The sequence below is a fragment of the Solanum pennellii genome, chromosome 4 (assembly GCF_001406875.1).
Source record: "Solanum pennellii chromosome 4, SPENNV200".
NCBI classification, from domain to species: domain Eukaryota; kingdom Viridiplantae; phylum Streptophyta; class Magnoliopsida; order Solanales; family Solanaceae; genus Solanum; species Solanum pennellii.
The window spans coordinates 7,016,603-7,032,448 of NC_028640.1; the positions used below are offsets into that span (position 1 = coordinate 7,016,603).

Sequence of the window (15,846 nt, forward strand, 5' to 3'; positions counted from 1 at the left end):
TGTTATGAAACTATATAAATTTAGAAGAAGAAGAAGAAAGTAGGGAGAAGAGAAAAGATTTCTTATTTCTCTTGAAGTATATTCATTATTCATAGATCTTTCACAAATCTTATTTACAATGAAGGAAAACCCTTTATTTATAGGAAAAACTTTACTTGGTCCCCAAGTAGGATTCCTAACCATATCCTACTAGGACTTCACATAATTAGACATTCACTATAACACAAATTGTTTATAACACTCCCCCTTGAATGTCGGTAGATTATGTGCCTCGTTAAAACCTTACTAGATAAAACCCAATGGGAAAAAAATCTAGTGAAGGAAAAAGAGTACACATATCTAATAATACGCATTATGGATGCTTCATTAAAAACCTTACAAGGAAAACCCAATGGGACAAAACCTTGTGAGGGAAAAAGAGTACATCGCGTATTAACTCCCCCTTATGAGAACATCAATTCAGAAACTAGAATCTTCGTTTTCCAAGCTTGTGCATCATCTTCTTGAAAGTTGTAGTTGATAGAGACTTGGTGAATAAATCAACAATAATGTTACTTGAACATACATCTTGCATGTTGATATCACCATTCTTGGGAGCTCATGAGTAGAAAAACCTTGACGAAATATGCTTTCTTCTATCTACTTTTATGAATCTTTCCTTCAAGATCAAAGATTTCAGCAAGTTCCTTACTTTAACTTCTTTAAGCAAATAATCTATTGCCTTTTGAAAACTCTTCAAGAGTTTCAATTCTAGTTATCAACTTGCATAACAATATTTGTATATGCTTCATGCATTTTGAATCGATATATTGCATGTGTTTCATGCATTTTGAATCGAATTAATCCTTATAAAGATTATAAACAAGTTCTCCAAAAACTTGCACATACTTTAGATTTTGAATCCTTCATGACTTTTCATATTAATTCTGTCAAGTGATAACATTCAATATTAAATGTATGATATATTCTAGTGACTAGATTGCAAGTCAAATAAGCTTTACGCTTACGAAGATGCATCATTCCACTTTTCACTGGATAATTATTTCTACACAAGTATGCTTTAATAGATGTAGAATTCATATCCTCATAATCTTTTACAATATTGTGCGCTATTGTATCAAAGATATCGTGAACGATATATCATTTTGTATCGATTCACAATACGACTAAACTTATTGAGATCTCATCACTTTATTATTTTTAGGTAGCTACCCCTCCCATGAGGTTTTCATAAAGTGTTATGTCGTAGGCTCTCCAAGAGCACATTGTCTCCTTATTATGATCATTTTGATTCTTTGATCCTCCCCCTTTTCAAGGATTAGTTTTATTTAGAGTTGATTAGTCTATCATGCTTCATGCATGTCATAGACTTTATCCTTAAGGGATATTCAATAGATGTACTTACAACTCTTGTGTTGCTTCTAATCTCCCCTTATGTTAGACAAACTAACATATATCTCAATCTTTTGGAGAATCTATCTTTGTGCATCATAATATATTCATTAATCATATATTCCACATTAAAATTATCATATGAAAACTATGTGGTCCCTGACCATAAACCAATTAACAGAAAAATTGATCATAACTGATTGGTTTGATTCATACAATTATGTTTGTATGTAATATTATATTTCAGATCAACACATGAAACTTTATTTTCGTAAACAATGATTTTACTATTTGAGACATGTAGTGTCACATCATCTTGAGTATTTATCATTATTACCAAGATAAATTGTCTTGATTACATATTCTGAAATTGTGCTCTTAACTCAATTATTTTTGCACAAACAATTTTGTGAATGTCAAACTACATGTTGACAACAAACGCACATGTGATTATCTTATAGATGCATCTTTTTATCATATCACATGATAGGTGAATATGCTCATATTCACCTTTTATACCTTTCAGAATTTAGAGATTTAATCTCAACATTAGTTGATCCAATCAACTTGTAATGAGAACAAACAACAAAAGAATTCTTGAAGAATCTTCGAATTTTTCAATGTATGTCCATTACTCAGTATGCATATCTTTGGGATGACCAAATTATTCATACCAACTAATAAAATTATTAGTACTCGTAAACTCTAAGTTTACTATGTCATGTGCCTTTTGCTTTAGTAAATTTCTGATTTACTATTATATGAGTAAATTTCAATTTTATTAATCCAAGAGTAATTTTCAGATTTATCACCCTTTAGATAAGTCATGATCCCATCATTGAAAGAACTAATCTGAAGAAAATTGTGCATGTAACATATTATTTATGCCAATATTTTTGCAAACATCAAGTTGCGAGATAATAATAGGCACACATGAGACCATATACAAGAAACATTTATTAGGACCATTAAATGTCTAAACAATCCACTGGGTGGATGACTAGGTCCACAAATATTTGTATACGTTCCTAGAACACAGAGAATTCAATCTCAACTTTCGTTTATGATGGTCTCACAATTAGCTTGCCTTGCTAACAATCATTACAAGAAAATTCACGTCTAGCATGGTGGCTTATCACCGCATTCCCTTTAAAGAATGGATCTGTATTTTTACCATTTATCAAAGGCTCTCATTCTTCATGAATGGAACACAATCATCTAAGTACATCAAATTTTGATAATTTAGTACCTCATTCCATATTCATGTGCATCATTTAATCAATTGTCTTCTTTTAGACATTTATGCACTGCTACATTCTCTTTGGAGAATGGTTCTGCTTCAGCGAGATATATTTCATGACTAATTTTATCAAAAGTTCATTATTTCCCTTAGTCATCATTATATCATCAATATGGTGCATTGAGACTCAAACCAAACGTCTTATGCCATAAATCAATGAGGGACTTAAACCCAACATCTTTCATCACAGAGTATCAAGAATCCTGATATCTTACTCTCTTGGTGCGATTGGACGTAAATCCATCGTGTTATTCTTTTGGTGCGATAAAACTTAAATTTATCGTCTTACCCACAATGAGGCTCAACCTCAAGCCTTCAAAATAATTGTAATTTTACCACTTTTGATGACCATTAATATGATCGAACATTATAATTACACACAGAATTGAGATTATTGAATTCTTATAATCAACTTTAGTAGTTAATAAATATAGCTTAATAGATCACATACCTCATATAAAGGTTGAAAACATACCTTTCACTAAATTGTGCTTATTTAATTATTATAATAAATTAAGAAATTCTCTTTCGAATCGATTAAAATTAAACGTATAGAAAGTCAACAAGACTCTTTAAATACTTACTTTAGATGGTACCTCCAGATCTGTTACATAAATAATTATAACATAAAGATAAATCATACCTTGAAGATATAAGAACCTTATTGCATAACTTATTCAAGATATCTTTTGCACTTTTTTCGTCTTCTTCATCATTCTTTAAGAATAGAATAATCGTGCTGATAACGTGTTATGAAACTATATAAATTTAGAAGAAGAAGAAAGTAGGGAGAAGAGAAAAGACTTCTTATTTCTCTTGAAGTATATTCAGGATTCATAGATCTTTCACAAATCTTATTTACAATGAAGGAAAACCCTTTATTTATAGGAAAAACCTTACTTGGTCCCCAAGTAGGATTCCTAACCATATCCTACTAGGACTCCACATAATTAGAACGGCTTAGAACATAGTAGTGTATTTAGTTAATTTACTTTTATTACAAAATAAATGGTAGTTTCATTTGAGAATATATTTAAAATTAAATTAACAATAGGATGTTTTTCTAATTCAGTATAACAGATTATCTACAAATTAAAAGTGCTTAATTTTTTTAATAATTGCAACATGAAAAATTATATTTAATTTCTGATAGCTATTTAAACTTGGTTAATCCTCACTATTTTCCTAAGCTTCTCTCTACCGCTAATTAAATTCTTCCAAGGGTTAAAACATGTAAATTTTGATCCTTTTTTTTTTGGATCTAGTATATGTATCAAATATTTGTTAATATATGGCTTTCAAGTTCCAACTAATTATAGTCTCCTTGTGAATTATCATTATTTATTTATTTTAATATTTTCATCATTTATATGATCTAATTGTCCATTCTTCATAAATATAATAAAAAATTGTTTCATTGAGAAGTGCGTATACTTACAAATTATACCGAACAAGTAGGACAATATTTGTAGGACAATAATTACCTGATCAATTATATTATAGTTTCTATAGGATCCACACCACTTTTCTTTTAGCTTTTAGGGTTTAGGAAATAAGGATTAAGGATTTTGGAATACTGTTAACCGGTTCCATTTCGCCTCAAATTTTGTTGGTCTATTCGAAGATACCAATAAGAATGTGTAAAAAGTAGCACAATTCTTGCAGTAATGTAATTTACAACATTATTTACTACTAAGAAACAGCAACAAATTACAAGTTCAAAATTCCAGAATTTTGTTTTCTTTTGCCAATACCTGTCAGGATTCTCAATGGCAAAACCAGCTATCTCTAATGTTGAGGCAATGGAGGGGTATATGACATAACAAGGTAGACGGTGCTAAATACGTGCAAATTGCAACTTATAGAGCTGTGTTCCTGAGAACCCTGTTCGTATGAGCATAAATCTGCACGTGCAATTTCTCCGGTACAATAGGTTCCTGAGAAAGTAACCCCAGGGAACTTCTCCAAGAAAGGTGAGCCGTCTACATTAGGTTCACCAAAAAATAACTTGCCACGACCACAACAAGCAAACATTATACCACCAAACACAGGCTTCTTGTGTGTAGCTACGCCATTGCTATTAGTATGATCATCACGTTCATAGTTAAGTAGTTGCTTCAAATGTCTGAAGTTATTTGCAACAGTGTTGCAAGAAGCACGGGCTAAATCTGAACTTGCATGGTAAAACCGGAAGGAGTCTCCACTTCTGATACCAACACCATGGACATACAGATACTCCTCATCACCACTGCAAATTCTTACAATTAGTTACAGAAGTGAAGAGTACAACGAAAAGTGTACTAGACTCTGAGCATAGTGGTTTCAACTAAAATTAACATGGCTTTGCACGTTAGCAGAAACAAACTTAGGTGAGGAGGACTCCCGATTCTCTCTAAGAACCATGTAAACTTCCTGGACAATAGTCCCTCTACCAGCATGTGCAAATCATCACCTCAGGACACCAAAAATGTAGTAAAGACAGAGAGCAGAACATTCAAACATCATAAGTGAAGACCAGAAATGGATAATCAAGTGCATTAATTACCTTAAAACCTCATGGAATTCATGTGTACTTATCCAGCTTGGTTTTTCCTGGCCAATAGAGCATTTCCTTCTCTTTGTAACTCCAATATATAGAACTGGACAATTGTTATGACCTCCAAGCTGGAAAAATCAAATAATAGAGAAACATCTCGAGTCAGAGAATAATGTGAACATGTATGTAAAGAAATGGAACTTGGGCCCAATCCAACCCCACAAGCTACCTCATGGGATGAGGATTGCCCAAGACAATATTAAAAGACCAATTCATCGTACTCACACCATTGTGGAAACTCAACACCTCCTCGCACTCCGATAATACAAGATAGGGTCCTAACATCGAGCAAAATTGGGATGAGTCTGGCTCTTATGCCATGTAAAGAAATGGACCTTAGGCAAGGATTGTCCAATCCATATATAAAGAAACCAGTTTTCCATCCCCACACTGATGTGGAAACTCAACAATGTTCATGGGTTGACACACACACACATGAGTAGCATATAAACTAGTAGAGCAAAATATATCATTACTTAAGACAGCTTCGATGTTCTAAATGGCTAAGTAAAAAATAATCTCCAACCCACAAGAAACCTTCACTTTCAAATTAGGCATTAAGAAAGATTAGTAAACCACAATGGAACTCGATTAACGAAAGCAATTTTCTTTTTTTGGTTCATCTCGAGGATTTTTATTTTTTTTTTAGAAGTTTTATTATTCATATCTTATTATATGCCTTTTGCAATTGTGCATGCAACAATAGATCAAATAATAAACGTACTTCTATAAAGTAATTCTTATGAAAAGGGGTAGTAAACATACTTCTGTAGAAAAAACGTACTTCTATAAAGTATTCTTATGAAAAGGGGTAGTAGACATACTTCGGTGAAAAACTTTTTATAGCCTTGATTTGTAAGGTCTGCATTCTTTGAGATTTACCAATGGAATTTGAAAATAAGTAAAGACAGGATGATAGACTCTAATCATCCAAATATCTCCAATATGCCATTATGCATCTCTCTAAACACATTGCATGCTCATCCCTGCTAAAGTGAGGCAAGAGTATTCTGGCATTTGATGGATCTCCCCGCAATTCTGAACTTAAAAGGCTTCACTATGGTGGAGGAATCAGAGGAAGAGGAAACGAGACTAGTTACACTACGCATCTTGTAACCATTTGATAGTCACCTTTTTAACAAACCAGCTGTAAATTACTTCCTTCAGAAACTAGCTAGTTAAAATCTAGTGCTGAAACATTAACTACCAATTTACTTCACAAGATGTACTACCTTACCTCATCATAAATCTGATCTAAAATAGTCTGACCATCCAGACTTCCATGAACTGCTTCTCTTTTTGCAGTGAGCCAAGTTGAGTAGTCACGGGATCTCCCCCTAACAGAAACAGCTTTGTATGTAGGCCCAATCGATGAAATGCCAGTGGATAACATTATGTGAAACTGAGTTTCCCCAACACCTGTTTAAAGGGTCCGAGAAAATGATTGCCACAATAAATCCCTTGACTTATAATATACTAAATTATACGAAGTAACATGAATATTAACTAGAAGATGAGGAATCTAATATTTTAAACTATATTTACAGATATAACTGCAAATAAGCAGCGGCATGACTCTAAAAATACTGAGAATTTTCAAAAGTACCAAGGAAATGCACCTAAAAGATCATGAGCAACAACAAATTTAAAAGAGGATAAAATTTCATTTGAGAAAGCACATGGGGTAGCACTTACTGAAGTTATTCAGAAAAATACAGGTCAAATGTACTACACGGTGCTCAAGCTATAAATTTTTCAGAATACAGCGACCTAGTGAACAATACATACTGTTTTCCAAGGACTGACATCGCTACTTTCCATCAATTTTTGAAATATGATCCACCAATTCCGCAAGGCCCAAAATTTTGCAGGTCCATTTGAAATGACCCAGTGAATGATACTTAGTGCCTCTACCAAACTGACGTCGCTTTTTTTTTTTGGAGTTTCGGGGTCACAACATAAGAATTCTGGACTATCTCAATTTTTCCCGTGTACTTATACATGAATATTTCGGAATACGATTGCCTGGCTCTGTTTGACCCAGTATTGTGAATGGCGAGCGCCTCAACCCCAAAGGCGAGAGGTGAGGCGAGCCCTTCTAGCCATTTCACACTGAGGCGAGACATGGAAAAGGCGAGCATGGCGAGGTATGGCTAGCTAATTGCGAAAAGAATGGCGGCGCTTTTTTGATTTTAAATTTTTTTAAAGATTTGACTTAATAATATTAGTCAAAATTAGTGGCTTTTTTCTATTTTCAAAATTTGCTGCTCCAGTCGCAATCTCTTCTCCCCGACTCCTCTTCCCCTCGCGTCTAGTTGCTGCTCCAGTGCTCCTCTTCCCCTCGCGTCGCGTCTCTTCTCCTAGACAGTCGACTCCATCATCTTCGAGTTGCTGCACTGAGGTATACCTCTTTTTTTTTTTCTTTTGATCTTTCAGTTCTTTCTTCTTCTTCTTGAGATGCACCATACACGAGTTTCTCTGTATTTTTCCTTCAGTCCTTCACTACTGACTCCTCTGTTTTTTTTCTCTGTTCACTGCTTACTGCTAGAAGATCCTTCACTGCTCAAATTTTTTTCTGTTCACTGCTTACTTCTACTGCCTATAATTTTCAAGAGTTGGATAGTTTTGAAGAAGAACAAACTTTCAGAGTTCTAGTGTTGTCTTTTGAATTATTGGGTCTTTAAAGTTTTAGACTTTTTACTATCTACTATTAGTTTTTGAATTGAATATTAGCTAATATATGTTATTGGCATTGAGATTTTGGATAATTTTATATGCAATTAAGTATTTTTAATTTTTGGTATTAATTGGTGCCTTTTTGAAAAAAGGCGAGCGCCTTGCCGCGTGGCGAGGCAGGCCCTTGTCGCCTTTCGCCGTCCAAAACACTGGTTTGACCCCAAATTGTGGGTCCACTCAAAACCAAATAATGAAAGAAACTCATTGCTTTTCCATGTTCGATGTCGCTTTCTTTAGAATTTTGTAATCATGAAATGGGAATTCAATATTACCTCAATTTTTATGTATTCGTCCATGACATTTTCTGGAATACGATTGACCAATAGAAACGACCTAAACAACGATACTACTTGTATCTCAAGGAGCAACATCGCTTTTTTCTTTTTGAGTTTCGGGGTCATGAAACAAGAATTCTTTTTTTATTTTTTTTATGACAAGGAAAACCCACAGTCGCTACCCCTTGAGTGCGCACGGGGTAAAACCCCCGTTCCTATGCAATAGCTTACAAACCACACAGGATAGGTAACCCGCACTACGCAAGCGCGGTGCCACGAGCTCGACCCAGAAGGCAAACATCTTGCTTTCGCTGGCAAAGGGTTTCGAACCCGAGACCTCCAACATGGAAACCCCTCATTTCATGTGTACTAGTCCATGAAGTTTTTGAAAATATGATCGACTGAATTTATTTCATTTCATTCTATTGATTGGTTCAAGAGTCATCATATTAGTGTTTTGGGAAAATGCCTACCTAGTTTGGCCCCAAATCTAGTGGGTCAATTAAATACGACCGACTCAAAGATACTCATTGTTTTTCAAGGACCGACGTCACTTTAGAATTTCGCGGTCACGAAACTAGAATTCAGCTAAGTTGCTCGGACTCAAGTGCAGGTGTCCGATACTGGTGCGGATCTAGAGGTCGGGTCCTTCATGATCTAGGCTTTAAGATTCGGGGATACGGATCCATGTATGGATACTGGTGCGAGGATTCGCCTAAAATAGTTAAAATATCTAAAAATAGAGTTGTAAAACCTAAATTATAAGATATTATGTGGAGAACTTGAGGAGAATCATTGAAAGAAATTGAAGGAAAATGAGTGACAAAGAAATTTCTATATAAAAGGTATTTCATATCTTCAATTTCACCTTATCCTTTGGATTGATTGTCCAGACTTTCCCCATAGATTTTGGTCAAAGTACCCAAAATCTGTTGACCAAATCGGTCACAGATCTCACGCCCATGGCGTGTCGACACGGGTACGGCACCAATAGTGAAAAGTCCAAGCAACTTAGAAATTCAAAATTATCTCATCTTTCAATGTATATATTAGTCGATGAATTTTCCGGAATACGATCGACAGAATCCATTTGGCCCCCAAATTTTAGTGGGTCCATTCGGAATGACCTAGTGAACGATACCTTATTGCCTCTATAGGACCAACTTTGCTTATTTTAGAGTAGGGTCATAAAACAAGACTTAAGGATTATCTCAGGTTTTCGTGTGTATAATAGATGAATTTTTTAAAATTTGATCCACTAAATTGGTATGACCCAAAATTTTTGTGGATCCATTCAAGACAACCTATTGAACGATACTTCTTGTTTCTCAGGGACCAATATCGTTTTTTTGGAGTTTGTGTCACGAAACTAGAATACAAGATTATCTCATTTTTTCGTGACTATTAGTCTATGATTTTTATCAAATTTTTGAGATCACGAATATGTCCATGAATTTTATGACTTCGAAATACGATCAAGCGACTTTGTCTGGCCCTAAATTTTGTGGATCCACTCAAAAAGAACTAGTGCTTAATACTTTTTGTTTCACAAGGACCAAAGTTGTTTTTTGGAGTTCCGAGGTCACAAAACTAGAATTCAAGATCATCTCAGCTTTTCAAGTGTAGTTCATGAAATTTTCAAAATACAATCGACCAACTTTGTTTGGCCCCACTTTTGGATCCAGTCAAAACTACCTAATGAACAATACTCATTGTTTTATTTGTTTCTCAAGGACTAACGTTGCTTTCTTTTTAGTTTCGGGATCACGAATCAGGAATTTAGGATTATCTCAACTTTTTGTTCCTATTAGTCTATGAATTTTCAAGTTTTTAGGTCACAAAATAGGAAATCATGATCATCTCGGCTTTTCATGTTTAAGTCTATGAATTTTATGAAATATGATTGAACAACTATGTTTGACCCCGTATTCTTTGAAGGTCCATTCGGAACGACCTAATGAGCGAAGCATATTGTTTCTTAAGGACAGATGTTGCTTTTTGGTGTTTCAGGCCACAAATCTGAAATTCGTGACTTTCTTAGCTTTTTGTGTGTATTAGTCCATGTGTTTTTCCAAACTACGACAAACCGGCTTAATTTGGCCCCAAATTTTGTGGGTCTATTCGAAATGACTTAGTGAACAATACTCCTTCCTGACGATATTGTAAAATAGAATTTTTGTTATCGGACAAACAGGATCACAACTTGAAACCGTAAAATAATATTCAAAAAGCAACACGTACCAGGAGGTTTGCCTCTATCCCTTGAAAATAAAAGAACAACAGCAGCTGAACTCGCCGCTTTGTTATTAGAAGGATTAATTGCAGTCTCACCTCGGTATAAAAACTGAGAACCTCCGTCACCCACAATGACAGTCTCAGTGGAAAAGGCATAATCTACAAACACGAAATGTGACACTTAAAATATAACTTGTTTCTCGCAGAATCAAATACAAAGGCATATTTGCATCCATTAAATGTGAACAAATAAAGTTTTTTACAAATGAACAATTATGAAGCCAACTCACCAAACTTTTCAAGGACAAATTTGATGTCAGTTTCCTCATCCTAGAACAACATCCAAATGGCTTTTGTTACCACTTAAATGTAAAAAGAAAGAAGGTTGATCATATATACTAGAAAAGCAAAAACTCCAATCCCTCAAAGTTCATTCCAGCATTTTAATCCGACATACTCTAAATCCAAAATGACTAGTCCAGGCACTCATAGAGAATCTGAATTGCAAAAGAACTAATTTTATCCCCTTATCCACAATTATAGAATATTAGGCATCATTGGAATAAGCTGCTTTGCCGCAGGGGCCTCAGAAATAACAAAATGATAGGTTTACAAGACTTTGGACTTACAGAAAATAACAAAATCCCCACCGGTGATGCTGATCCAGAACGAGAGGATGAGCGTTCCCTGACACTGAGCACGAGATCATCAATCATGAGTACTTGATTTCCCTGAAATTTGTTCTCCACAAGTTGTATATCCCATTTTGAATAAAGTTAGCGCAAATTCTCTAGTAGGAACTTCATAAAAAATGAACTGAAATTCAAGCTAAAAGGTGGAAGTTCAAATTTCTCTCAATAAGGCAGGCATTCATATTTTAAAGATATGTTAGAACTACTGGAACAAAAAATTACCAGAGTCTTTGATAATGGGATTAAATCAATTGCCAGTCCTGGCAAGAAGCCAACAGTTAGTAAAGCACCGTGGATCTCATTACCAAGATCGGCATGAGCCTCATCATCATCATCAAACGTGTCCCACTGAACCTGGAAAAAACATCATTTTTCTGCACTTCAATTCTTGTTAAAAGCAGTCAGAATGCAATCCCAAATAGGTTCTAATCTATATCCATTAGATTTACCTCTTCAAACTCATTGGTGGTAGCATTTTGCCCAAAAATTCCTTGGGATATCGAAGTAATTACTGGAATTTGGGAGCCAAATCTACCAGCGATCTGCAGAAATAATTCATATAATGATGGAAATGATGTTATTAAGGTTACTACTGTAACAAAGTACAATACATCAATTGAAACAACAAAAAGGAGGCTATAGCTATGCTAAAAATTAGGTAAAATGTTTGTAGGTTATTATACCCTAACACAAATTACTACATAACCATATGATCTCTCCTTTCTTTCTGATTAAGAACCAGTGGATCTCTTTCTCTCCTAAAAGCCTTAAGCCAAAAATGTTCCCACCAATCCTACAATTGGGTAGGGCAATTATTGAGTTTAACAGGTCTATTACTAATATATTCCTCACCGTATTTTACTACGCTTCATTCTCTTATCTTTTGTACATTATCTCATCCTTCTCAGTTCTTCTATTTCATTTTAAACCTCTTCAAAAATACTTTAAATTTTGTTTTTGAAAAAATGGTAAGTGCATTATAGATGTAGTACCACAAGGTGCTGTCAAACTATGTTTCTCTGACTCTTCAAAACGCCTTTGGGCGGGTTCTAGGCCCTACAAAAATGTGAACCGACACAGGTACAGCAACAAAATGCAACATTTTGGAGAGTCCAAGCAAACATAGCTGTCAAAAGTATTTACAAAGTGCCAGAAGAATAAGGATTCTATGAGATCTATCACTGCTTCAGTATCATTTACATAACTCTGTTTACACCAAAAATAAAACAAAAGCAAACTAATCATTTTAGTTGACTGGAATTCCTTTCTCTGATGTTCCAGTAATCCAAAAGCTGAGTTATGTGTCCTGGCATACTCCATTTATACTAAATTGGAAGTGAATCCAAGTTGAGTCTTGAAGAAATGAATTATTGCTTAGAACTAAAACTAAGGTCATAAATTATTATGTTATATAATACTCATTAGTCCAATTTGTAAGACACCTTTAACTTGGGGATGTACCAAAATGTGTGTGACCATTCAATTAAGGGAAAGGGTTGTATTTGCTCTCTATTATTGAAAATGTTCAATATTGTCCTCCGTTATATTATTGGTCCACATATGCCCTTAATATTATACTATCCGTCCATATATGCCCTTACAGTTATAGAAGTAGTGGCTTAAATTTCCCCTTCCTTTGTCAACTCCATCCATTTGCATACGACCTATGCTTAGCTTTTATCGGCCGCTGATTAACAACTATAATTATTCGATCTACAAAAATGATGATGGAACATCTGATGTAACACATTAGCTTGATCATCATCAAACCCATGAATACAATCTGGACAGTATCTTTACATGCCTATATCTGTAGAAACTCCATCAGCAAATCGAAGGCAGACCAAACAGAGACCTTTTTTCTGTCCAAAAAACTCAAAGCAACTTCCTCAGAATAAATCACACTTATGGACCGAATACCATTCAAAGGATCTGAAAAATAGTTTGTTGGCTTTAAAACGGGGAGATGATGTGCAGTTGAGAGATCAAGACACCTAACAAATGCAATACTAAGTAGAATAATTATGTTGGTGATGATGGTAGGTGAAGGTGTTGGTGACTTTGGGTTGTGGTGGGAGAAGAAGGATTGGAGAAGTGAGTTGGCATGCCATTTTCAGCTAATGGATGGGGTTATCACTTCTCAGAGGAATGGCAAATTTGACCCCCTTCTATAAATTTAAGGGCATATATGGACCGATAGTATAACAGTAAAGGCATATATATGGACCGATAGTACAACATTAAGGGCATACATGGATCGATTGTATTAAGAAGGGCAATATTAAACTTCTTTTAATAGCAGAGAGGTAAATATGACATTTTTCCCTTCTATTAATGGCATTATTCTATACAATTTTCACAACTTGCAAGAGTTTTTTCTATGGGTATTTTTTTCACAAGAAACCTTTTTCTACAAGTAGCTTTTATAAATGTATGACCAGCACCAAGTGTGTGCTGGTGGAGTGAACCAGTTACAATGTCCTGTTAGTCATAATGGACTATGTAAAGACTCTCCAAATCCTGAGTGACTTCTACCTCAGCCATGTTGTCAGAAAAGAAGAAAGCAAAAGCATACATATGAACTTGGACTAGAATATTCTCCTTTTGTCTTGAAAAATTCTAGAATTCCTCTCTTTCCAAGTGGTCCTCCAAATAGTAACAGGGACGGTATTCTATAGTCGAGTTTGGATAGCCACACAAATGTTATGCCATACTTTTTTTTGATAAAGTTAAAGTTCAAATGTTATGCCATTTTTAAGACTACAAGTTTCAAAAATTGTATAGCGACACAAATGTTGTCATATTTAAGTCACAAGTTCCAAAAGCTTCTCCGTCTTTCATAAACTCCATGCCAAGTCAAACTAAGCCTAAGCCATTCAAATTTGAAACAGGGAGAGTACGGAAGTCAAATTAATATCTTAATCTCCGAGTAAAAGAAGTACTTACTCATAAGAAAATGTTTCTTTTTCGATGTAGAAATTTAGCAAACAGATCTGTCGACGGAGTTGCGACATATAGTGCACATAAATGCCAAATTCAGAGAGAAAACTGCATACCAGCCGGTGAGCTTCATCCAAGTCAAAAGCAGGACCAATGGAAGCAATGACAAACTGGGGCCGAATTGGACAAGCTAAAACTTTGTCAATAACATCATTCACAGCAACCTACACCAAAAATTGAATTCCCACTCAATAAATTCATATAATAACACTAAACAAGATACTGCATTTCTTCCAAAATAGTTCTCCTGTTTGGTTCTCTGAAGTTCGACAAACTGATTTTGTTATCAAATTTTAACTATTTCCTTTTATCACTTCTCTTTTTTTATAACCGTGGTGTTGAAGTCAACTTGTCTGCATCTCAACTAATTCCACTGAGTACTTTCTATTTCGCACCAGCACACGTACTGGATAAATTTGTCCACCGACGCTGGCTTGGACAGAAGGGGAAAATCACCTAGTGTTGTTGCCACCTCTGGGATTTATAAATAAATTCAAACTCTTAAACAAATGGTCAGGGTTTGGAGTACGATGTATTTCCTATGACTTGTTATGTGTATTGGGACACCCATTTCTTCACTTTTTTCAATATAAGTAATACTTGCATATTCAAAAATTCTGTGAGAAGTACTCCAAATCATAATTATTATAGTTAAAAAGGGAAAAGGTTCAAAAATGGCTTTAACGTATCACAAATGGTTTTAAAATGCCCTCCTTCCACCTATAAAAATGCCCTCAACATTGCTTTAAGGTCTAAAAATAGCTCTTTTTAATAGCGCACAATGACGTGGCATTGATGAGTCATTTGATGAAACAAGTAGCTTCATCTTGTTGGTCCACATAAATTTTAAAATCAAATCTAAAAATCCAACCCATCTAAGGTAAAAGATCCAAACCCACCTACAACACATTTTTTCAATCTATGAACATCTCTGTTTTTTCCTTGTCTAAGAGAAGAATAAGGAACCTTTGAATTTTTGGTTGAATTTCTATGGAACAGCCAACAGTTAGAAAAACTGCCTTCCCGATTTTCTGTGTTCTTTTTTTTTTTTTGGGAACCTGTAACATTGTATTTCACATAGTACTTAGGTAGTACTGAAAAACCATATTTACAAAAGCAGAAAGTAAGTATAATCTATCCAAAAAACTGAACCAAATCTAAGTGGATCCTAAAACATCTATGATTGACTCAGTTCCATTGGAGTAGACATTTGTACACCAAAAGCAGAACAACAAAATACACTTAAGCTTAACTTCCTGCATGTTGTTGTTCCTATTTTCAAAACATCTCTCGTTTCTCTCCCTCCCATATAGTCCACCAAATACTAGCAGGGATCATACGCCATCTTTCTCTGTTTGTAGCCGGTAGCCCCAACTCCAGCCATCTTCCAACCGAATAGAGTCTCATCAATCTTGCTAGGAATACACCAAGATATGCCTCTGAGATTAAGGAAAATCTGCCACAGTTGCCTCTGAGATTTTCTGTTGTGTTTTCTTTAAGATTTGAATATTTATGAAGTTCATGAACGAGCTGGAATGGTACTTATAGGTTCAACATAGAATTTCTGTCGAGGCATGAAAGTGGTTTTCCGGTGGCAGAATAAAATCCAACTTGGGGGGG

The 15,846-nt window shown here is 34.9% G+C and overlaps 1 protein-coding gene across 3 annotated transcripts in view; it reads right to left on the bottom strand.

Moving 5' to 3' along the window:
- Positions 1-4,284: 4,284 nt before the first annotated feature.
- LOC107018107 (F-box/LRR-repeat protein At5g63520-like) overlaps positions 4,285-15,846 on the bottom strand; it is a 13,074-nt gene continuing 1,512 nt past the window's right edge. The window contains exons 2-10 of one of the 3 annotated variants that reach the window (XM_015218489.2): positions 14,283-14,390; positions 11,676-11,768; positions 11,449-11,580; positions 11,164-11,265; positions 10,825-10,864; positions 10,541-10,693; positions 6,526-6,707; positions 5,238-5,356; positions 4,285-4,940 (exon numbers count right to left, since the gene is read on the bottom strand). In XM_015218489.2, the coding sequence (XP_015073975.1) occupies positions 4,481-4,940; positions 5,238-5,356; positions 6,526-6,707; positions 10,541-10,693; positions 10,825-10,864; positions 11,164-11,265; positions 11,449-11,580; positions 11,676-11,768; positions 14,283-14,390 (1,389 nt within the window). In that variant the 3' untranslated portion in view covers positions 4,285-4,480. Of the gene's footprint in view, positions 4,941-5,237; positions 5,357-6,525; positions 6,708-10,540; positions 10,694-10,824; positions 10,865-11,163; positions 11,278-11,448; positions 11,581-11,675; positions 11,769-14,282; positions 14,391-15,846 lie in introns of all 3 variants that reach the window. The other 2 variants (XM_015218490.2, XM_015218488.2) reach the window with 2 other exon arrangements.